General features: G+C 38.1%; 1 protein-coding gene across 5 annotated transcripts in view; it reads left to right on the top strand.

The window, feature by feature from the left end:
- Nucleotides 1–369: 369 nt before the first annotated feature.
- KLHL24 (kelch like family member 24) overlaps nt 370–25,654 on the top strand; it is a 39,173-nt gene continuing 13,888 nt past the window's right edge. For 2 of the 5 annotated variants that reach the window (XM_060298366.1, XM_030862446.2), the window contains exons 1-6: nt 389–467; nt 5,245–5,375; nt 6,809–6,850; nt 10,582–11,562; nt 22,845–23,029; nt 24,189–24,307. In XM_060298366.1, the coding sequence (XP_060154349.1) occupies nt 10,643–11,562; nt 22,845–23,029; nt 24,189–24,307 (1,224 nt within the window). In that variant the 5' untranslated portion in view covers nt 389–467; nt 5,245–5,375; nt 6,809–6,850; nt 10,582–10,642. Of the gene's footprint in view, nt 468–5,244; nt 5,376–6,808; nt 6,851–9,774; nt 9,848–10,581; nt 11,563–22,844; nt 23,030–24,188; nt 24,308–25,654 lie in introns of all 5 variants that reach the window. The other 3 variants (XM_030862473.2, XM_030862482.2, XM_060298365.1) reach the window with 3 other exon arrangements.

The raw sequence follows: 25,654 nt of genomic DNA, 5'->3' as shown, positions 1-25,654 counted from the left end.
CCCGATTCTATACCAAGGGGTCAAATTAAAAGGTCTCTAAAGCCTGGTCCCAAACTCTAGGGTTCTGAGAATTCTTGATTATGTGCTTTTGCCTAGGCACGTGGCAATAAACATCCGACTGAGGTTTCCCACTAGGCTCCTAACACGGATGCAGTTTCTTAACCTATCTCTACCTAAAACTGTTTCCGAGTCAATAGCCCTTGGATTGGATCTCAAGCCCCACGTCCGACACCCGCCCTATAGCGGGAAATCCAAGCTGCCGGGGCGGCCACCCCCCCCCGGAATAGGAACTACAACTCCCAGGGTCTCCCGGGGCGGGGGGCGCCCACTCGGATTGGCCAGGGTTGCGTGACGCTCAGTGTTTTGGCCCGGGCGGTCACATGTTTCCTTTGTTGTGAGGTGCGGAGGGACTGGTGGCTCGAGGAGACGCCGGCCCAGGAGACAGCGCTTCGCCGCCGGAAGCTAAGGTACGGCGGGGGCCGCCTCCAGCCTTCGCTGAGAGGTACCTGGGGATGACAGCTCCGGGACCGGCCGAAAGGCGAGGAACCGGCCAGAGCCGGGGGCGGAGGGGCGGCCGAGGTCTTGACCACGGGGATGTCTGCAGGAGGGAAGCCTGCGGCGGTCGGCCTCTCGGAGCCAGAGGAGGGGTCCGAGGAGAGATTGCGGGTGGGGCTGCAGGGCCCCTGTTTGGGGCGAGAGGTCTCCGGGGCTCCGCTGGGGGTTGTCAGCCCCGGTTCCGCAACCACACTCTGAAAGGAAGGGCACCCCCAACTCCTGACACTACCGCCCCGGAACCGCGGCGCTGCTGGCGCACCCGCCGGGGGCGGGTTGGGAGGGGCATGGCCGCCGGGGCGGGGGGTAGCAGGTGCGAGTCACCCTGGGGGACGGGGAGCAGCTGGCGGACAGGGCTGGGGAGAGGGGTCCCGCATTTTGCCCATGGGCTTCGAACGGAACGTCGCTTTTTTAATCGAAGGTAGCGCTGAGAATGCGAAGGTCTGAACTCAAACCTTCCCGCTTGGTGGGGGCGACAGTTTGATCCTAACAGGGAGGACTGTTAGGGTCAAGTTAGGTCCCAGGGCTGCAGGCTAGAGAATCCCCATTAAAGCAGTTGCGAAATGTGCTCGGCGCCGTCACCTGACCGTTACCCCCGCCCTCACCGCCAGCGAGCCTTTGTTTACCACCGCTCGCCTGGGGGCCCGCTCCGGGAGCCGGGCCCTAGAAAGAAGGTCCCCCGGAAGTGGGCGCGGGCGGGGGAGCGGGCGTTCCGCCGGCGGAGTCCCCGCCTAATCTCCCCTTCCCACCACTCCAGGCCTCGGTTTCTTAATTTAGTTCCTAATGGCCCCGCCCCCAGGTTCTGGACACTCGGGGCGAAGACTGTTAACGCGGCGGGGATTGGGGCCCTGCGGGTGCTTTCGGGCGGAACGACTGGGCGAGTTCCGAGTGTTTATTGGTGGGTGTCTTGTCGCGAGGTGGACTTGCCCAGGCAGTTCTTCCCCGCCCCCTTGAAGGTGATCTGGAGGACACGCGAGAGCGCGCGCTCGCCTCTTGTGCAGCTGCGACCCGAGCGGAGCATCTGGCGGCGCGCGCTGCCGAGCCGGGGGACTCGGGAGCTAAGCCCAGCTGACCAGCTATCCTTTGGTGGCTGCCGCGGCTTCTGCCTGAGCCTGTTCTGGGGCCCGCGGAGGACCAGAAAATTATCCCTCTTTAACTCCTGTCGCCCTGTCTACCCAGATGGTGGGAAGAAAGCCATCAGGCGAATTAGTTCCTGCCTGTTCTGTAAACAGGGTTTAAATAGCTAAATAAGGACCGTAAAGCCACATTTTAGAGTGCCTCACAGTCACTCCTGAGGCAGCGAGCTTTCGCAGTTAATGTTAGTGGATTTTAATGATTAATCACTTGCTCTCTTGAACAGCTTTTTAAAAATCATCTCTTAGTATTTGCAGCTACAGACTGTTTATGTCCACCGGCGAGGTTGGTTTTTGTCAAATACGTAAAATAGATGAAAAATCTGCTTGCTGTCGACTAAGATGTAAAATTAGAATTCTATTTTTTTAAAAAATAACTTGAGGATATCCTCCCCCCCGCCCCCCCAAAAAAGTTAAGATTCTTCTATACCCCGGTTTAGATGAGTTGTTTCCTTGTTTGGGGGATTATAGCTCACTCTTCTATGATGACAGTAATAAAATCTACAAGAACAATCATTTTAGCCACAGTGTGTTGAAGATGCGGTTTTCCTAATCTGTGATTTAATAGGTAACTTGGGTTTTATCAGATTTTATTTTCCTATAAATCTGTAGGAATTCACCCAAGACAGTGCATTTCTGTAGGAGGTAGATTGAGCGCCCTGAGTGAAGCAGGAATTGACTATGAACAGTTCTCATTGTATGCATTCTTAATTTATTTTTAAAATTCAAGTTGGGATGACTATGCCCGAAGGAGCAGCTTCTGTGATCCTGAACTGCCTCATCGCTTGTGCATTGAAGGCATTTAACATTTCTAAATAAGTACAAGTTGCAAACCTCTAACCTTTGTAAAAAATAAAACCACCACTCATAAGCCTGCTTATCCAGACAAAGCCTGCTTATCCAGACAAAGCCTGTTTAGTCTCTAAACAGGAAGAAGAAATAATATTCTGAGTTGGGGTTTACTATCAGCTTTAATTTAAACTTTCTTGGCTTTTGTCCAAGTTGCTAAAACCTTAATGCTTTTTCAGAAAACTTTGTATTAGTTTCTTTGTTTTTCTGCCATTTTATTAAAACCCAAAGGTCAAGCCTGTGAAAAACAAATACTATTCATTAAATGAGGGACTGCAGTTATTTTTTTGTATATACTCCTTTTTTAAAAAAATATTTATTTATTTGGCTGCACCAGGTCTTAGTTGCAGCACGGGGGGATCTCTTAGTTGCAGCATGCGGGATCTCGTTTCCTGACCAGGGATCGAAATCTGGCCCCCTGCATTGGGAGCGCAGAGTCTTAACCACTGGACCACCAGAGAAGTCCCTGTATGTACTTTTTTCTTACCTAGGAATTTGGGACACCCTTTTTCAATAAATATTTAGGTATGGATTGTATAAAAAATGTAAATAAAATATCCTAGTATATCCTCATAAGTATATGAAATATATAAGCATATATATTTTGTATGATTCTATTTCTGTTGTGACTGAAACAAAGAGTATGTGGCCATTTAACAACTGTTGATATTTTAAAACTCTATTCTTTCTCCTATTAAAAACAATAGTTAGGGGCTTCCCTGGTGGCGCAGTGGTTGGGAGTCCGCCTGCCGATGCAGGGGACACGGGTTCGTGCCCCGGTCCGGGAGGATCCGGCATGCCGCGGAGCGGCTGGGCCCGTGAGCCATAGCCGCTGACCCTGCGCGTCTGGAGCCTGTGCTCCGCAATGGGAGAGGCCACAACAGTGAGAGGCCCGCGTACCGCAAAAAACAAACAAACAAACAATAGCTAAACTAGCTTTTTTAAATTAAAGTTTGTCACTCTGCCTAAATTCATCACCCAGGGGCTACAATATTTCAGCATTTGGCACATCTTAAAGTCTGCTAAATTGATGTATAAAAGTTATTAGGCTTTGCTCTTTACTCAGTGCTTTCTAAAACTTACTTCTGTAAATAATTTGTATCACCACTAAGGTAAATAAAAATCACTGACTTCAAAGTGCTTTTATCCATAGAGAGGTCACGAAAAATGTTGGATCTCAAACTTGTTCAAGTGGCAGAGTACTGGGTCATGTCCTTGCAGATTTAATTAATTCTAATAAGAGAACCAAAAACAATTTTAAAAAAAAAATTATTTATTTTGTTTATTTTTATTTTTGGCTGCGTTGGGTCTTCGTTGCTGCGCGCGGGCTTTCTCTAGTCGCGGCAAGCGGGGGCTACTCTTCGTTGCCATGCTCAGGCTTCTCATTGCGGTGGCTTCACATTGCGGAGCACAGGCTCTAGGTGTGCGGGCTTCAGTAGTTGTGGCACGTGGACTTCAGTAGTTGTGGCTTGCGGGCTCTAGAGCACAGGTTCAGTAGTTGTGGCACATGGGCTTAGTTGCTCTGCGACATGTGGGATCTTCCCGGACCAGGGCTCGAACCCGTGTCCCCTGCATTGGCAGGTGGATTCTTAACCACTGAATCACCAGGGAAGCCCCCAAAAACAATTTCGCTAAAAGAAAAGATAACTATATATCTACAGGTCTTAAGATTTTAAAATAAAACAATGCATTAGATATCTTCTAGCAAGATAAAACCAAGGACATTAAGTTTACATGTCAAGTAGGTTCAGTAGGACAGCTTTATATCAAGTATGATGATTAACAATTTTTTTTCCTTCCTTTGGGGGTTGGGGAATATTAGTAGCCAAAAGTTTTAAAGCAAGGGAGCGAAACAGTGAATGGATAAGTTCAATTTTTTTGTTCTGTGATTTGGGAGAAGACAGTATTCTTTTTTCAGTTATAGAACCATAATTGTTTAGTCTGACACATTGCTTAAGAACTCCTGAATTTTTCATCATCAGATACCTCTTATTTCTCTTTCATTAATCAAAGTAGTAATGTATTGACTATTTCAGGTTCATGTAAACAAGGGATAATCACTTGCTATAATTCTAGACAAAGAAATTTAAGGGTTTTTTTTGGTTTCTGATATCTTATGGTGAGTAAGTATGTTATTGGTGGTTTCATTAAGAAAAAGAGAAATGTTGAAAATAACAGCTTGAAGACTGGACTTTAGGTGTTGCATTTGTAAAATTTGGTTCAGGAACCACTACTCCAAGAGTAAAGGTTTAAATTGAAGAGTATAAATTTACAACTTTTAAAAAGTGGTCATTAAATAGAATGGTTCAAATAAATTAGCGTTTGAGAAAATGTGGTGAAAAAAACTGCTTGGTTTCAGATACTTCCATGTTAAATATTTCCTAGTTATTTTTAAATAATAGATTTACTATGTTACAGTGTTTTCTGACTTTCCTTCTGTTGAGTTACTGTATATCTTTAAAGATAAAACTCTTAATTCTTTAGTAATTTTGCTGTTTCTGCTATGTTGTTCTTCATTCAAAGTTCAATTTGAGAAAATGGAGTAGTAGTGTGGAGCATAGCATGTAGCAATTCATTACTGCAAGTTGCAGGGACCATGTTAGTCAAAATGTTGTTAGTTTCCTTTACCATCTGGTGTTTATTAGTCTTTGTAAACCCCTCACTAATCCATGCTATCTTAAGGCTAATAGCAACTTGTTTCTTTGTATAGGGGTCCTGCATGCTAAAGGAAAAATAAGCTTGATTGCAGTTCTACACTCTAAAATCAATTCTGATACTATATAACACCTTTGGACCTCCTACACTGACCTCCTTGGTCCCTAGCCCTTACTGATTAGGTTGGTAAGTATTACCTAAAAACCCTGCAGAAAATGCCCGGGTGAGTTGCCTTGCCCTTCTACTCCTTAAGGTATAATTCTAGACTAGATCAGTCATGAGAGAATGTATTCCCATTTGCACTCCAGCAGAAAAACAATTTGTGTTTTCTGCTAGAGAAACACTGAGAATTTGAATCTATTGTAGTATCAATCTTTGAGTTCTTGTTTGATTCTAATCTTAACCAACCCCACAGCATCTAAAATTGGATCTGAATCCAATATTCACCACCCCAGTGGCAGACAGGGGGTAGGCTTTCTAGAATTGTTTCTTGAATTGACTTGAATCCCTACATTGGCTCAGGATCTTATTGTCTTATTGGGGGAAAAACTTACTTAGCTAGGACTAACAGTCCCCTAATTTGACCAAGTTGAAATATTCTTTACCAAGATATACACAAGTTAGATTGACTTTTGCAGATAAGGAAACAAGCAAGATAACATTCACTTCGCAATCAAACAATCAAGCAATCAAATCAGGGTATAGAGATGTGTGTTTGTGTATACATGTAGAAAAAAATCAGTAGTCCATATCTTGGTTTTCTGGATCCACTTTTGAATTTGTCTAAACTTGTTAAGAATTTATGAGTTCTATTTATAGATATCTAGGCCAGAAACCAGAATCACTTGTGCTTAAATACTGTTGGTATTCTGTGTACAGTTCAAGGTTCCAGTATTCTCTCTTAAGCATTCCTCTCTTCCCCTTCCAACAACAACAATGAAAAATTGTGCTGAATTTGTTGGTTTCTACAGGTACTAAAGTCTATAAGGATCAAAAAAGCAGAAGAAATATGCATTTATATACTAAAAGATTTAACATAATTACTTGATAAGCATGGTGATCTATATGGATAATCTAGATAACTAAGAATTAAAAACTGAAATGTTTTTTCCTGAATTACCCAGAATACTTGAGATTTTGTCATTGCTTTCATAGTTATATAAAATATATAATGACTAAACTGTTTGCTTTGGGTAGTATTGATAGACCAACTCAGAATTATTTAATGACCCCAAACTCAGATGAAACATTAGTTACCAGACATTCTTCAAATATCCAGTGCAGAGTTATCATAGGATATGTTTCCTCATCTCAATTCCACCGTTAGCTTGATGTTGACATGAATATTTGTTTACTCATCTTTCACTCAAGAAACCTTACTGCAGGATAAAATTGTCAAGTAAGGAAGTTGATAAATAAGGAAACTATTTTAGATATAGCATAAAGTTATTAATTTGCTTTAAGGATTATTCAGGATTGGTTTTCCTATGCAGAAGTTAACTTCCAGTCACAAACTGAAATCTACTAAAACCTTCTTTCAACATATTAGTAAATAACACCAATTATACACAAAGTGATTACTATCTGATTTATGTGTTGCTGTTTTCCATTTATTTTAGGTGTGGAAAAACTGGGGCTTTGATCAAGCAAATGCTAAAAAGGTATTATATTTATAACGTTTATAAACTCTCTAAGCATTGTTATTAGAAAATGTAAATCATTTTCCTTCAACCAGGGGTCACAGACCATCAGAGTAACAGGGAACAATTCTATCCTCAAGATCAGATAGGAAGGCAGCATCACAGACTTTTCTGTTACCAAATAAACTTTTTTTTTTAAAATAAATTTATTTATTTTTGGATGTGTTGGGTCTTCGTTGCTGCATGCGGGCTTTCTCTAGTTGAGAGCGCAGGCTCAGTGGTTGTGGCTCATGGGCTTAGTTGCTCTGTGGCATGAGGGATCTTCCCAGAACAGGGCTCAAACCCAACCCATGTCCCCTGCATTGGCAGGCGGCTTCTTAACCACTGTGCCACCAGGGAAGCCCCCAGATAAACTGTTTACACACTCCTTTCTACTCCTTCCGAATATCCTCAGTCCCTATTCTACCATTTCTCCAGTCCAAAAGACACTAAAATAAGTTATCTCCCTTCATTTTTCTGGGACATAGGCCAAAAACAGGTAATTTTTAAATCTACCTAGCAATCTGAAACTAGGTCTACAACATTTATGAGTTCTGTAGTTGGAAATAAACTCTAGAGTACTCTTAACCAGAAGAATCTTTCTCTTAAAATTCTTCCTTTCAAGTGAGAGTTTAGTTCCAAGAATAAAGCTCCTGAAAGAAATGAGAGAAAGAAAGGGATACTACCTTTTCTAGACAAATTATGTGTCTTTGGCAGTCAGTCATTGAGAGTCCAGTCACCCTTGCATCCACTAACTTATGTAGGTATTATTTTCAGTCATTATATTTCTCGGGAACAAACATTGTCGTCATGTTTTGCCTACTTATTTACTACTTTTTCCTGATGGGAATAATGATGCTTTGATATTTGCTAAATTTTTAGAAGAATTCAGTCTAATTTTAAAGTCTACTGAATTACATCTGGAAGCCCAAAGGATACACTCTGAAATGCATCTCATATTCCTAAGACACAATTGCATAAATCATTTAGTGTGTCATCAATACAAAGAGTTTATATTTCGTGCTGTTGTGGACTAGTTCATGGAAGAGTTCTCAGAAAGTCCAGAGAAAGTGAGGCTGTCCAAAAAGCCACACAGAAGCTTCTTGGAAGGAAATAGCCCAGATCTATGAGATAGTCTCTTTTACATACAAAGCAGTAGACAAGTATCTTGTTGCTGTTGAATGCATTTAATACCAGGTGATTTTATAGCTATTCTAATTCAGGATTTTCTGGTAAAGCAGTGGAAGACCTCTTGGCAGTCAACAATCAAAGAAAATAGCCGTGAGAATTCAGGGGCAGAAAATAGCATAAAAAGACCTTTAACTTATATAAAATTTTAATCAGCCTTATAGTAATCCAACTCACTCAATATGCTATCCCCAAATTTATCAGATACAGATACAATAAGATACCAGATAACAAATACCAGATACAGTAAAATTATTGGATACAGAAAGCAGAGTGTCTTTTCATTTATGTTTTCCTACTTGTCACTTTTAGCCAAAGGGAAATTCTTAGTACTTGCAGTATGTTATTTTGTTTTGCATTCTGAACACATTTTCATTTAAACTTTGAGAAAGCAAAAATGTATGGGGGCTTTCCTGGTGGCACAGTGGTTAAGAATCCGCCTGCCAATGCAGGGGACACGGGTTCGAGCCCTGGTCTGGGAAGATCCCACATGCCACAGAGCAACTAAGCCCATGTGCCACAACTGCTGAGCCCACACACCACAACTACTGAAGCCCATGTGCCTAGAGCCCGTGCTCCTCAACAAGAGAAGCCACCACAATGAGAAGCCTGCACACTGCAACAAAGAGTAGCCCCCGCTCGCCGCGATTAGAGAAAGCCCGCGCACAGCAATGAAGACCCAATGCAGCCAAAATTAAATATAAATAAATTTATATATTTTTTAAATGTATGGAGGTAGAAGCCAATTACAAATAACACTTTGGATCACATATCAACTTATAGAGATTTGTGAAAAGAGAGTAGGAGTAGAAGAACCACCTTAAAAATCAAAATTTAAGAGAATTGATAGCTATAGTCCAGTGCCTCAATCCATCAGTTACCTATTCAGAGCCGTTTTTGAGGGAGATTTGAGTATGTTTCTTATCAGTGAAAGGGAGCAGGGCATAAATAACATACATTTAAAAAAATCTAAAAACCCAGTACTATATAATTATAGTGCAGATTTTGGGTAAAATAGAGGCAGACAGAAGATAAATAAATACTTATCATTTGACATACGTGCCTCCTTTTTTCTATGCCTAGATGTAATGATACTTAAATTTTTTTATTTTCTTTGCGTATTTTTAAAAATATTTATTTATTTGGTTGTGGCAGGTGGGCTCCTTAGTTGTGGCACATGGACTCCTTAGTTGCGGCTCACCAGCTTCTTGGTTGCAGCATGTCGGCTCCTTAGTTGCGACATGCATATGGGATCTAGTTCCCTGACCAGTGATCGAACCCGGGACCCCTGTATTGGGAGTGCAGAGTCTTATCCACTGCACCCCTCTTTGCATATGTTTTTTGTTTGTATGTTTTTTGTGTATTTTTTTTCCTTTTCCAGCAGTAAAAACATTTATACATACATACATCTATACTATAATTTGTGCCTACGTAGCATACAGAGAGCTTCATAAGTCTCCCAGCTGCTTTAGATAAAAATTCTTAGAGACCTACCTAGAATGGGGAGAATCTGAGAAAAATTCTTATCAGATACCCCTAGTCCAGCTCTAACTCTTGCTTCAGTTTTTTTTTTAACATCTTTATTGGAGTATGATTGCTTTACAATGGTGTGTTAGTTTCTGCTGTATGACAAAATGAATCAGCTATACATATACATATATCCCCATATCTCCTCCCTCTTGTGTCTCCCTCCCACCCTCCCTATCCCACCCCTCTAGGTGGACACACAGCACCGAGCTGATCTCCCTGTGCTATGCGGCTGCTTCCCACTACCTATCTGTTTTACATTTGGTAGTGTATTTATACCCTTTTGCATATGTTTTGATACCTGCTTTTTACTTACTACCTGGTTAATGCTTCCCCATGTCATTATATAGTCTATATAGTTTTTAATGGCTGCAGGGACTGTGTTCCATCCTTAATATGTACTATGGTTTAACTAATCCGCTATTGTAGGGTACTTAGGTTGTTTTAAGTATTTTCTATTAATACAGCATTGAACAACTATAGATAAATCTTTCCGTATAATCCTGATTATTTCCTTAGGATAGATTGCTAGAAAGCAATCTATCTACTTACTGTTCAAACAACATACATATTTTTAAAGGCCATTGATAGATATAGCTGAATTCTTCTTAGCAGCACTATGTTAAAATAATAAACATTTATATTAGGGTTTGAATGTACTCAAGTTCTGTGTCTTACAGCATTCTGACTTAACTCTACATTCAGTAACTGAAACCCAGTTGTGTAAAAGGGAAACAGAAGGTTATTAGTAATTCACAACTTACATAGCATCTTTTCAACTGGAGGGGTTTAAGGACTACTATTGCAAATTACCCCTAATGTTCTAACTGTATAAATTTTTATTTATCAGTTTTTATTAAAATGAGATATAGTGCTCTAAAGCCTGTATGAAATATATTGATTGTGTAATTTTATTGTAGTGTTTACATCAAAATGAAATGTCAGTTGAGTACTGAACTTTCTACATATTGAAATGGGTTAATTTTTTTTACTTTTAGCCACATAAGGAAGATCCTTAACAGTTATTTCTCAACAATTATATAGTCAACTGATGTAACAATGGTACTAATATTGGGACGAAGACTAAACAGAGAGGATCTCGGAGTGCGTGATTCACCAGCAACAAAGCGTAAAGTTTTTGAAATGGACCCTAAATCTCTGACAGGCCGTGAGTTTTTTGACTTCTCTTCAGGATCATCCCATGCTGAAAACATACTCCAGATATTTAATGAATTCCGAGATAGTCGTTTGTTCACAGATGTTATCATTTGTGTGGAAGGAAAAGAATTTCCTTGCCATAGAGCTGTTCTCTCAGCCTGTAGTAGCTACTTCAGAGCTATGTTTTGTAATGACCACAGGGAAAGCCGAGAAATGTTGGTTGAGATCAATGGTATTTTAGCTGAAGCTATGGAATGTTTTTTGCAGTATGTTTATACTGGAAAAGTGAAGATCACTACAGAGAATGTACAGTATCTCTTTGAAACATCAAGCCTTTTTCAGATTAGTGTTCTCCGTGATGCATGTGCCAAGTTCTTGGAGGAGCAACTTGATCCTTGCAATTGCTTAGGAATCCAGCGCTTTGCTGATACCCATTCCCTCAAAACACTCTTCACAAAATGCAAGCATTTTGCATTACAGACTTTTGAGGATGTGTCCCAGCATGAAGAATTTCTTGAGCTTGACAAAGATGAACTTATTGATTATATTTGTAGTGATGAACTTGTCATTGGCAAAGAGGAGATGGTTTTTGAAGCCGTCATGCGTTGGGTCTATCGTGCTGTTGATCTGAGAAGACCACTGTTACATGAGCTCCTGACACATGTGAGACTCCCGCTGTTGCATCCCAACTACTTTGTTCAGACAGTTGAGGTGGACCAACTGATCCAGAATTCTCCTGAGTGTTATCAGCTGTTGCATGAAGCAAGACGGTACCACATACTTGGGAATGAAATGATGTCCCCAAGGACAAGGCCACGCAGGTAAGAAGACTGTTTACATATTAACTACAATATAATTAACAAAAATTTTTGTTTTTAAAATATTTTAAAACTTCCTGAGTGTAATCTCAGTGTAGTCATTTATATGTATCATCTGCATGTTGCTTTATATAATTTGAGATTTGTTTTGGATTACAAATCATTAGAATTTCTCTCCCAGTGAAGACTAGATTCAACAATAGCATTTTTCGTTACTGTTATTCTGAGCTACGAGATGGCACTGCAGAGGGTCTTTGCAGCTATGTATGTTTCAACATATTTAATTTCTCTTAACCTTTGTAGGGTAACAAATTTATTCCACTTTTTTTTCCCCTAAAGATCTTTGGATGTAAGGTAGCTAGACTTTGTTAGACTCTGTTGGACTGCCTCTACTTATAAAAAACAATTTGTATATTCACAGACTAACCGTTTTCCTAACAGATAGCATGAAATATAGAGGTGAAGTAAGTAAGCTAATATAGATTGAGGGGGTTCTCAGATGTAAAACCAAGGCTTCAGATCTTTTCTCATTGCCACAGTTACTAGATTTGAAACACCTATAGATTTTAATTCATAAATTGTAGAAAAATAATCTCTATGCCTTAATAAGGGAAGGAATAGTATTAAACGTGTTTTACTGTGAATAAGCCAAAATTGGCTATTGTGAGAAATATTATAGTAAAGAATCTTTTAAATATTTTTCTAACAAAGCTAACTTTTTTGGTGTGTTTGGTAAAAAACACATAACATAAAATTTACCATCCTAACCATTTTTAAGTGTACTGTTTAATAGTGTTAAATATATTCACATTGTGTGAAACTGATGTTTATTTTCCCATACCACCTCCACTTTTTCTATAAATTTACTATAGCGTAGCTCTCAAACCACATTTTTGGCATTGATTTTGATTATCATTCTTTTTGGCATGTGATTAAAATTCAGCATATTGTGAGATAGCATGTTTTTAATTAAAATTCAGCATACTGTGAGATAACATGTCTTTAAAATCTACACTAGTTTGGATATAGCAATATTTAATCTGTTTCTTCATATGTAAAATGAAAATTATGATAAATGGTGCTTACTTCACAGGTTTTGCCATTGAAACTATTTAATGCAGTAATCCTTAAGCTTCTCAGCATAGAAAGTGGTACATAGGAAGTGCTTTAAAAATTATTGGCCATTATTATTTATATAGTGTAGTGTTGGTCTGACCCACTTTAAGAAAACTCCCAGTACTTTACAGTCTGAACTTCTTTATAAATTGGATACAATATTGAGTAACTATTATTACAAAAATTAACGTAGGGGCTTCCCTGGTGGCGCAGTGGTTGGGAATCTGCCTGCCAATGCAGGGGACACGGGTTCGAGCCCTGGTCTGGGAAGATCCCACATGCCGTGGAGCAGCTAAGCCCGTGAGCCACAACTACTGAGCCTGCGCGTCTGGAGCCTGTGCTCCACAACGGTAGAGGCCGCGACAGTGAGAGGCCCGCACACTGCAATGAAGAGTGGCCCCCACTCGCCGCAACTGGAGAAAGCCCTCGCACAGAAACGAAGACCCAACACAGCCAAAAATAAATAAATTTATTTTTTTAAAAGAATTAACGTAATATTTCTTCGTATTAGGGTTAGAGTGCATTTTCTCTTCAAAGTCAGGCTACTTTAGTTAAAAGTAATTGTTTTATAAGAAAGAAATATAAGGACTTCCCTAGTGATGCAGTGGTTAAGAATCCGCCTGCCAATGCAGGGTACACGGGTTTGACCCCTGGTCTGGGAAGAACCCACATGCTGTGGAGCGACTAAGCCCGTGAGCCACAACTACTGAGCCTGCACTCTAGAGCCCGTGAGCCACAAATACTGAGCCTGTGCACCACAACTACTGAAGCCCACGTGCCTAGAGCCTGTGCTCCGCAACGAAGAGTAGCCCGCATTTGCCGCAACTAGAGAAAGCCTGCACGCAGCGACGAAGACCCAACGCAGCCAAAAAAATAAAACAAATTTAAAAAAAAGAAATATAAAATACTTTACTCCTAGTCTTTTAACAAAGAACAAAAACTGCAGTTTTATTCTATAAAATATACTGATGATTTTTTTTAAGTTCTTCCATTTAGGACTGTTAAGAGACTTCGACTGAGCCTGAGAATGTGACAGACCAAGGTTCTTAAATGTATTACTTAAGAAAGCTAAACAGCTTTGGGACTGTTCCAGAACTTTTCTGGGCAAACAGGGTCTTTCCAAGGGTAGAATCGTATACTTTTACAAACAGAATCCCCTGTGGCAGACAGAATGGTTTTGGGTCAAATAGAGTTAATAATATCTATCCCCCATATCTCCCATCTGCATAGGATTAGAATAGGGACCAAGGAATATATGTTGTAGAATCAAAAGTCATTTATATTAAAATTATTTGTTTATAAAGATATGACCGGAATGAAATCAGAGTACAGCCTAAAGGTAATTAGCCTTACGTTATAACTAGAGAATTTTCTGATTTTCTTAGTTATTTGATTTACAAAATTACAATTTTAAGGGATCCAATTTTTAAGGGAACCAATCCATTTCATACAGTGAAACACATCTATATAAGATTATGATATCACTTTTCTTTAGGAGGCCAGCAGGAAAAAAATCAAACTATAGTTTTATTGAATTTGCAAACTATTGTAAATATAATAGCAGATATTTATTTTATGTAAATCTTATATTTTATGTATTACGTGAGGAATCTGGAGGAATCCTTTATTTTACAACTCTGCCATCACCTTCTATCCTTTATATTCTGTCTTCCACTTACCTGTTACTGCATGTTAGTACTAATCACTACGAATTTCCTTATCTGAACAATATGTATCATTTATACAGGTTCTCATCTTTCTGAGAAGCTACAAACTTTGTAAGAGGAGTGATGCCTCCACTTCTTCAACCGCAGCTCACTCCTCTGACTTCTGCTCCAGTCAGTCTACTGAAACTCCTCTCAATCAGGTCATCAGTGACCTTCTGTTTGTTATTTGTTAGCCTCTTTTCAGTCTTTATTCACCTTGATCTCTGTTTAGGATCTGACATTTTTAATTGCTTTAATCTGTCTTGAAACTCTCTTCCATTAGCTTCAGGAGTACAATTTCCCTCATGGTCCTCTTCTCTAGCTACTCATTTTCAATTTGATAGCACTTTTTCTAGTGTCTGAAATGTTGATATTCCCTTGGTTAATCTCTCTTCGTCTTGCCTTGATACTTTCCTAGATGATCTCATCTATTCTCATGGTTTTGATTACCATGCTTGCTATTGACTATCAAAACTATATCTCCAGCCCAGACTTTTTCATTTGTTCAGTCATTCAGCCAATGTTTTTTTTAATTATATACATATAGTTATACATATATAAAATATATATATTTACTTGAAGATGCATCTTTAAAACAATAACATAGGCAAAATTAACCTCAAAGTTAAGAATAATTCTTTCATATTATTTAATATCCAATCCATATTCATATTTCCCCAGTCTTTTCCAAACTGTCCTTTAATGAACCTGGATCCAGTCCAGGACTACTTATTGCACCTGGTTATTTCCATGAAGTCTTTTATTTCAAAAGTTTCTTTTTTATGATTCTGACTTGTTCATGGTCAAGTTGACCAGAAAAATATTCCACCTTCTGTATTAGTCTGATTGCTTCCTTATGGTGTCACTTAGCTGCATTTAGCTGTTTCCTGGAAACTGGAAGTTAGCTTCAGCTCGATGGAGACAAGTTAAATATTTTTGATTAGAATTCATCCTAGGTAATGTATATATCACATTGCATCACGTTGGGAGACACAGCGTATCTGGTTGTTCCACCATTAGTGATGGCAAAGATCAGCTCTGGATTAGGGTAGTGACAGTCCCATCCCACCACTGTGCAGTTAGGTTATACTCTTCACATCATCCAGTATTTCTTTAGTGTTTATTGTGTGCCAAGTATTTTCCAGAGCTCAAGCCATACTGGATAGTCTGCCTATATACATCCATGTGTCTCAAATGGCAGAAAAAAACCCAAGATACATTATATTAGAAGTGGAGTGTGATGGCAGGTTTCTAGGAAGAGGCTATAGAACATAAGACCATGAAAACTTTGATAATCGGTACTGCCAGTTGTAAACCTTGGGTATATAAAGAAGAAATAGTGGAGACCAATCACAGAAGGAGTAAAGCTTAGGAATAGTTGTTTTTACTAATATATGTTATACAACTTTAAATTTTTGTACTAATGTATAATAGTGTTTTTAATAAACACATAGTGCAAGCCCCACGATGTGTCAAAAGTACTGGCTTCAGAATCAGATAGACCTCTGGACTAGAACCTAGCTCTAATAACTAGTTAATTCTGTGATGCTGGGCAAAGCACTTTAACTTCTCTATGTGTCAGTTTCCTCATCTGTAAAATAAGCATAATACCATCTACCTTGTAAGATTGTTGTGAGGACTAGAACTGTCATATGAAAAATGCATAACCTAGTATTTGACACAAAAATGCTTAATAAAAATTATTGCTGGTTTTGTGAATAATCAAAATACATTTTAAATTTGAGCTATACTGTTATAGAATAGGAAATGTGGTTTGAGAGACAGAAATGCTTGCTATCAAATGGTTTATTTTAAGTATAAATTGTTCATACTATGGAAAAATATCTGCCACACTCCATTAAACAATAGAGATAGCTAAGATTTAATAAGTTCATCACTTTGAGTTTGGAATTGGTTAATTAAGTACATGTCTCTTCTAATACTTTCTACTACCTCTTGTCTGATAAGCAGTTACTATATAATGAAAATAGGAACCTGATTGTCATAATGAGGACAAGGTTCAAGTTCTTATTGAGTAAATCAGTGAGAAGACTAAGGTTAAGATTTTTTTTAAGAAATAAAATTTTAGAACTGAGTGTTCTGAATTTTTGTTCCAGTCCCTTTTAAGACTGATAATCTACTATATCATCGGATGCATGATTTACCATTTTTATACGTTAGTTCATTCTTATTTTGAATTCATTTTTACATAAAAGTACTGTATACATGCCTAAGTCTCACTCTACTTGACCCTTGATATATCAGTTCTCATCCCAAAGGATATCTCCCTGTTACCAGTATTTTTTAACTTTTTAGAAATATTCTTTGCATATAGAAGTGTGTGTGTGTGTGTGTGTGTGTATGTGTATGTATGTACACATATGTCTCTACTGTTTTTTATACAGACCGTAGTGTACTTCTCTCACAGTTCCTGCACCTTGTTTTTAATCACTTAAAAATATCTTGGAGTTGGGCTTCCCTGGTGGCGCAGTGGTTGGGAGTCCGCCTGCCAATGCAGGGGACACGGGTTCGTGCCCTGGTCCGGGAAGATCCCACATGCCATGGAGCGGCTGGGCCCATGAGCCATGGCCGCTGAGCCTGCGCGTCTGGAGCCTGTGCTCTGCAACGGGAGAGGCCACAACAGTGAGAGGCCCGCGTACCGAAAAAAAATCTTGGAGGTTGTTCTATATTAGCACTTATAGGTCTTCATTCTTTTTTTTTTTTACTCTTCATTATGGAAAATTTCAAATTCATTCTTTTTAAAGAGATGTATAGTATCACATTTATGGGTACCATAATTTATTTAATCCATCTCTTGGTGATGGACATTTGGGTTGTTTCCAGATTTTTTTCATTGCAAACAGTGCTCAGTGAATATTCTTATACATATGTCTGATAATTTATAGCATAAATTACTAGAAGTAGAATTGCTCAGTCAGAGGTTATGTGCATTTTAAATTTTGGTAGATATTGTAAAAATTGACTTCCAATTTATACTTCATCTGAAAATACGAAAGTCCCTATTTCTTCACTCCTTTCCCAGCACAGTGTATTATTAGTTTTTGTAAATCTTTGCTACTCTGGAAAGTGAAAATTTATATCCCATAATTTTGATTTGCCTTTCTTTAATGTGGAAGATTGAGCCTCTTTTCCTGAGTTTGAAAACCATTTGTAGGTTGTTTTTTTCTGCAGTTCATTGAACTCTAGTGTATCAGAATTCTGATTGCAAGTAATTGAAACCAGCTCACCAGCTGTAAGCATAGAAGGCAGATATATGTATTAAAAGGGTCCAGGAAGTCGTTATCTTGTAGAACCTGAGGGCAGAAATTCAACAGGACTTCCAAGAAGACTAGAACAGGCTACGGAAAAGCCATCAGAAACCAAACTGTGTCTTCTTCACGCTTGCCTCTGCTTTTCTCTGCATGTCTGCATCATTCTCACTAGTCTGGTTGAATATGACCACTCATGGGATTTGGTTTCTATATTACAAGTTCAGTCACTCAGAGAGACTGAATGTCTCCCATCTCATGTGGAGAGATAATCTCTGATTCAGCTAGACAGCCTTCTCTGAACGGTTACCTGTGGCCTTGGGAGCAGGATCATGTAGCAGAAAAGTGATAGCAGAAATGCTTGTCCCATATGTAAGAGCAGACAACCCAGTAGTGGCTATTAATAGAAAGGTATGGGTTTTCTCCTTTTTTCTTTCTTAACTTGAGGCAAAAAGAGGGGGTGGAGTAATTTATGTTAATTGTAGATAAAAAATAATATCCATATTCCCATCTCTGAGAGGTAGCACTGTGGCATTTGGCTTTATTCTTCCCTTTTATTCTCTAGGAATTTATTATTTCTTTTACAAAGTTGTAATCTATTTCATAGTTTGCTGTTATTATTTAATAGATGGTAAACATGTTTTCATGACATGAAATCTACAGTGAACCATAGCCATCCCACCCAAATTTGAACTCTTCCTGATTTTTTACCAGTAAGTGAGATGAACATCTTTGTGGCTATATAATCACATCTGTGATCAGCTCCTGATAATAAATTCTTATATAATTGCTTATTTTTAAGAGTAAACATTTTGAATCTTTCAGTACAACCATTTCTTTATAGAACCCATTCTGTCCCAGTTTCAGGTGGAAAGCCTTACCACACAAGCTGAAACTGTCCTTACTAAGTTTAGAAAGCCATTAGGTTTATGGCTGGCATAAGCCTCTTAAGGGGTCATTTATATTCGTTTATATTGATGAACCATAATCCAGTGATTGCTCTAGGCTTAGAAACTTTTTTTTTTTGATACAGTAAGATCAGACTGTTAGGGGCAGATTTAATGTTAATTATGAGAGACTGATTAACTCATTTATCTTTTAGTTTATATACATGTATTGGCAATAAGAAGTGGAACTGTCAAACAGACTAGATATTTTAAGTCACCCTTTCCAGCATATTCTCTTACTATGTGCAGGTTACCAGTTGAGAAACCAAAGTTTTCAAAAAGGTTGTTTAGAATCCAAACAAAGGGATCTAGTAGGTCTTTAGAACCAGAGTCTTCTCAGCTAGTATGGCTTGAGGAAGTCTCACCTACCATAAAATATTCTTACCAAAAACCCAGTAATGTTCTAGTTAGCTTAGCTAAGGTTTCTCTTTTCCTTTAGACAATAACTTGAATGGGCACAGAAAATGTTTGCCTCTGTGATTATTATTTACTCTTTCATTCATTTGTTCACTCATTTACTTATTGTTTCTAGGGCTGACCAATCCCCTCTTTTGATATATAGTTAATATATTAAGTTTATTAACTGTCATATCCTGCAGACTAGAGAGCCATTTGCTCTCTTTATGGCTTAAAGTATCATATCTCTATTTAAGTTCAGTTTTTGGTGTGATGGCTTGGTTTTCAGGTATTTTTGAGTCTTGGAATGGTAAATAGACTATGTCACTAACACCTCCCCCTTCTCCCTTCCAACTTCCCACTATATGGAAACATTTCCTTTTGTGTTTTTTAAATATATTGTTATTTTTCTTATTAGCCAGGATCACCTTTTGACCCCCCCTTTTTTTTAAGATATTGTTTGTTTGTTTGTTTTATTTTTTTTTTGCGGTATGGGGGCCTCTCACTGCTGTGGCCTCTCCCGTTGCGGAGCACAGGTTCCAGACGCGCAGGCTCAGCGGCCATGGCTCACGGGCCCAGCCGCTCCACGGCATGTGGGATCTTCCCGGACCGGGGCACGAACCCGTGTCCCCTGCATCGGCAGAGGGACTCTCAAGCATTGTGCCACCAGGGAAACCCTGTTTGTTTTTTTAAATGAATTTATTATTTATTTTTGGCTGTGTTGGGTCTTAGTTTCTGTGCGAGGGCTTTCTCTAGTTGCGGTGCGCGGGCCTCTCACTGTCGCGGCCTTCTCTTGTTGCGGAGCACAGGCTCCAGACGCGCAGGCTCAGTAGCTGTGGTGCACGGGCTTGGTTGCTCCGCGGCATGTGGGATTTTCCCAGACCAGGGCTCGAACCCGTGTTCCCTGCATTGGCAGGCAGATTCTCAACCACTGCGCCACCAGGGAAGCCCTGAACCCTTTTTGTTGATGAAAGTTAGTTTGGCAGTTCATCTGTCTCTGGCATGTTTGCATTGATAATAAGTAGGTCGGTTATTTCAGCTAGCAAGTCCTTTATTTCACCTTTTGAGATTTTTAACTGAACCTGGTAATTACTATCCATTTTACTGATTAGGTTTAGAATATTCTGTGGATTTATAATTATTTTATCTTTCACATAAATCAAAGAATGTGACTTTTTAATTTGATCTTTTCTCAAGTTTATGATAAAAGAGTGTGATGGCTTTTTAAAAAATATTTACCAATGTAGAAAAAAGAGAATTTGCTTGTCCCACTTTCATAGGAACAAATGGTGAGACGTAATACTAAAGCAGCAAATATTTGTTTGTCACAGCAGAAAATCAGAGTTTTCATTTAAAAGGGTTAATAAAGTAACATTCACCCTAAAAAATAGATTGCATGGGTATCCAGAATTTTATTCATCCTATACTATCATCTTGGCCACTTTTTTATTCTAGTCACCGTTATCAGCTGCAGCAACTCATTTCCTTTAAGGCAGTCATCTTCCTGCCTGAGATAAGTATTTTTCTGAGCTCAAGAAATAAAAATAACTATTTTATTGAGTTAACAGTCTCTAATGAGAACACCATATTTGTCTCTAATTAAGTTAAAAGCCATTTGGTCGCAAATAAGACCTTCAGTCAGGCAAAATTACTAGTTTGCTGATCCTTTCAGATACTTACACATATAGACACTAAAATAATCCCTTATTTAGTGAGACTAAATGTTTTAGCCATTAGCTTTTTGTGCTGTTTTCTCTTCTTGTTCCAAGGTGCAAAACAGACAATATATGTTTACTGGGCTAAGAAGTCTTGAAAAAGCAAGCAAGTGCAAGCAAAGGGAAAGTATAAAACAAGTAAACTGCTATAAGGAAAGTATAAAACAAAATTCTGTCAAAATTCTATGTAATAATTAACTTCATTTTGTATTAAAACTATTAGGAGTGACTGAACCCCAGTGACAGTATTTAACAATTTTTGTTTTGTTCAATCAGTAAATAAGACTTTGAGGAATATCACCTGGGTTTGTCTCAGAAGTATTTTAAGTAAGATTTTAGGAAATAATACTTCTATGGAAAGAAGGATAAATTAGTCATTAGTTATACTACTGTCTGGTGTTGTCCACTATTTACTTTTAATATTTTCATTTGGGAATTATTTGGAAAATAGTAAATATTATTGATAGTATTTGAGTCCTTCTGATAATATTTTACTATATTCTAGGTTAGGGTAATATAATTTGCTGGGTTCCTGAAAGTAATTTTTATTGCATCTGTGAACAAAATTCTTTTCTACAGTATATATTTTTGATTTTATAATGGAAAAAGTATGCCTGGCATGGACTAGGTGAATGATTGTTAGTTGAAATAGCTGTAAGTGTAGCTAGAATATAGCAGCTCTGTTAAAGGGACATACCAATGTCGCTTTACTTTGTTTTTTTCTAGTGTAATTGTAAAACATCACTCTAAAACTACAAATAAGTGTTCTGATGTTGTCTTTTTTCCCTCCACATTTAAGTAAGAGAAGAGGCATTGTTAGCATTTTTCTTTGTGAGACTTAATATCGTAGCAGTCATAAAATGCAATTACAAGACTTTTTCATTTCCATGAGCCTTATGAACAAAAAGAAAAGTCTTGGATAAGCTTTTAGTTTTTCCTGTCAGTATCTTTTTAAACTACAAAGTAAAAGAAGCCAGTAATTAACGTAAACTTTGGATTCCCTTAGTGCTCTTAAAAGTTGTCTTTTCCACTCTAAAAGTAGCCCATGCTCATTATTGTTTTGAAAATTTGTGTTGATATAAAGGAGGAAGCCACACAATCCAGAGAAAACCATCATTAGCACTTTGGTATGCTCTCTCCAGACACATTATTTACATAGTATTGATCAGACCTTCTGTACAATTTTTCATCTTGCTTTTTTCCTTTAGCATTCTTTGTTATAAACTCTGTTAACATCTTTAGTGACCACCCAACACCTTGAACTGGATTACCTTAATTTACTTAACTTTAGAAAAATTACTTTTAGGGAATTCCCTGGCAGTCCAGTGGTTAGGACTCTGCGCTTTCACTGCCTAGGGCTCAGGTTCAGTCCCTCGTTGGGGAGCTAAGATCCCGCAAGCCACGAGGTACAGCCAAAAAAAAGTTTATTTATTTTTGTTTTGCAGTACGCGGGCCTCTCACTGTTATGGCCTCTCCCGTTGCGGAGCACAGGCTCCGGACGCGCAGGCTCAGCGGCCATGGCTCACGGGCCCAGGCGCTCCGCGGCATGTGGGATCTTCCCGGACCGGGGCACGAACCTGTGTCCCAGGCATCAGTAGGCGGACTCTCAACCACTGCGCCATCAGGGAAGCCCAAGTTTATTTTTAAAACTAGTGTCTGAACAAGTACATATACTTCTCTAAAGGGTACTTAGATTGTACTGTGAATGTTTTTTTAGAACTAGCAATCTGATGAAAAAGCTCCATTTTCCTACACTTAGAAAAAGTGCATTATCTTACCTTGTGTGGTTATGCATATCTGAATTGCTGCAAGACTGCATTTGAAAGTCATCCTTGATATTACCAGGGTTCCAATTGAATTAGGTAGGATCTTTGGACCATTTTATAACTTTTAAGGTAAAACTCATAGAAAAAAATACCCATAGAAATTTTCTGTGGAAAGATGATATCACTAAATCCCTTGTAAATGTTCTCAAAGTCAGTAAATTAGCAAGCTGTATTAGTTGGCATATACTGAGAGAATAAACAGTTCACTTTATAATAGTGTTCTACTTTCTTTATGACAATGGTATGCTTTTAGGGTTTTAAACAATCTTGAGGGTATTTTAATTTTGCATTCTTATAATAATTATTTTAGGTCAACTGGCTATTCTGAGGTGATAGTTGTCGTTGGAGGCTGTGAACGAGTTGGAGGATTTAATCTTCCATACACTGAGTGCTATGATCCTGTGACAGGAGAGTGGAAGTCTTTGGCTAAGCTTCCAGAATTTACCAAATCAGAGTATGCGGTCTGTGCTCTAAGGAATGACATTCTTGTTTCAGGTAAATAAAGAATTATTACAGTAGCTACTTTTAATTTAATCACAGCTTGGCCATTTTAAACCATAAGTGTCAAAAGAAAACAGTGAAAGTAGATATGCCCACCTTAGGCAGATCATATTATACAACAAATAAAACTGAAAATGACTTTTTGCTCTTAAAAACAGGCACAAGATGATGCAGAATGATTTACAAAAGATTCCCCAGAAAATGCCTTCAACTATATCATATTTTTTAAATTTATTTTATTGATTTACAATGTTGTGTTAATATCTACTGTATAACAAAGTGATTCAGTTATCATATATAAATTCTTTTTCATATTCTTTTCCATTTTGGTTTATCACAGGATATTGACTATGTTCCCTGCACTAAACAATAGGCCATATCGTATTTTAAATGCTCTCAAATGCATATAGAATATGGTACAATTTTTAAAACTTTTACCTGTTTACTTTGTTTTAAGGAACACAGTAACGTATGCAAAATGAAAAGTACTCAGTTAATCATCTCTAATCTACCCATGTTTTCTGAAATTCTCCCCAACGTTTATGAAATAGGATTTTCCTTAAAATTCTTAACTTGAACTTTTATTATAATATGTGATATGTTACCTCTAAAATCAAACAGACAATAAAGTGACAGACTTATATACAAAGTATAACTATAGGATCTATAATCTGAAGTTTAATTAAGTTTGTTGATTAATTTGTTAGTTAAATTTAATTTTACCACCTTTGCAGGTTACTATATTACTACACGTTGAACAATATAACAACGCATACTTTATTTTGTACAATGGTATGCTTTTTAAAAAACGGGTGATTTTTAAAAATCTTTCTAGAATAACTCTTTTGTCTGGGTGCTTCTGTTGTCTGACTCTTAAATGAACAGTCTTACACATTTGGTAAATTCATATTCTGCATTTTATTATTTGGGACATATAGTTATTATTTCTCAGGATAACAACTGACAAAGTTAAATCTGCTCTGTAGAACCATTTGCATTTTAAGTTTTAAGAGGGTCCTTGTTTCATTTATTGAACTGAATCCTCAAATTCTCGGACTGGGTGAATAACTCAATGTTTTCATTATCTATGCCTTTGGCAAAGATCCCTTGGTGATACACATGTTAGTGTGTGTGCATTGTTTTGCATTTAAAGGTGGAAGAATCAATGGCCGTGATGTCTGGATTTATAACTCACAGTTGAATATTTGGATCAGAGTTGCTTCTCTAAATAAAGGCAGATGGCGTCACAAAATGGCTGTCCTCCTTGGTAAAGTAAGAGAAACCACTTTTTATTATTATTGCTGTTACGTTTCCAGAATGAATACCACAGATGAATCCTTGATTTTACTCACCCTCTGGGTATTTTGAACTCAGATTGTATTTCCTTCCATTTCTAACCTCAATACATAAACTGAAGATATAAACAATTTGACACTGTACTTTTGAATGGATATTTTGTTCTCCCAACTAGGAATTTGTAGCAGTGCAGCACATTTCTCTTCTCAGGCACCAATGCGGTCTAAATGACTGAGAAGCACTGGAAAATAAAGCAGTTACATCAAGTACAAAAACAGGCCAATGTCTAATCCAAGCAGTCTTTTTCCTTTTACTGACTTTGGCATTCAGGCCAAGATATATTTATGTAGAGTGATATTATTTTATCTTTTTTATTTGTACAAGTAGGGACAAAACAAATAAGTGTTAAGATAAACTCACCAACATATTTTAAAGCAAACTTATTATTGGCTGCAGCTAATAAATATGAAAAACATATAATTTGATTCTGGACCATTTACTGTCCTTAGGAACTTGAGAATCACTTGTAGACTAGTGATTTTTGAATCACTAGTAGACTAGTAACTTTTTTGAAGTTAAATCTAATATAAAAAGCTATTACATAAAGCAGATAAAAATACAGCTGTGTATCAAGGGCTAACTTGGACTCTGTAGCCCTTCCCTGCCTCTGTCTCTATCATCTCCTCCAAAGCCACTTCAAATTAATGAGCAATCTAAATAAAAGCAGCATACTTGCTCGCACATTTTTTTTTGAAGTATAGATGATTTACAATATTGTGTTCAAGTGTACAGCATAGTGATTCGTGTTTTAGGGGTGTTGTTTGTTTGTTTGCAGCTTATATTCCATTATAGGTTATCATAAGATATTGAATATACTGCATGTATATTTTTGTCTGGTCCCCTAGTACTCTCTTCTAAAAAGATTGCTGCCTCTTAAGCCCTGTCTTGAAGACATTTTAGAGCCACCAGTGAGAAAGCAGAACTGCTCTAGTTGGAACAGAGATAATGCCAGGAACCCTTCCTACTCAGCCACCCATCAGTTCTGATTCCCTCCTCCTATCTCCCCACAGAAAGGTCTTGAAATCTCTATACTATAGAATACTAGAGCTTCTCAAAGCGCAGTTTGAAAGGTATTGTTAATTCCTAAGGGTATTGATCTACTGTGTTGCTGCTGTCTATAAGAGCAATGAAATAATGAGGACTTTGAGGTAGATGTAATGGAAATAAAATACTAATAGAGTATTTTCTAAAACCACTGGTTTGTTAGTACCTACTATATTATATACAGTTTTGGTAGCTATACCTCAAGGATGACAAAATATT

The sequence above is a fragment of the Globicephala melas genome, chromosome 4 (assembly GCF_963455315.2).
Source record: "Globicephala melas chromosome 4, mGloMel1.2, whole genome shotgun sequence".
In the NCBI taxonomy this organism is placed as follows: domain Eukaryota; kingdom Metazoa; phylum Chordata; class Mammalia; order Artiodactyla; family Delphinidae; genus Globicephala; species Globicephala melas.
The sequence above is the reverse complement of the archived record's forward strand: the minus strand, read 5'-3'. Positions and strand labels throughout refer to the sequence as shown.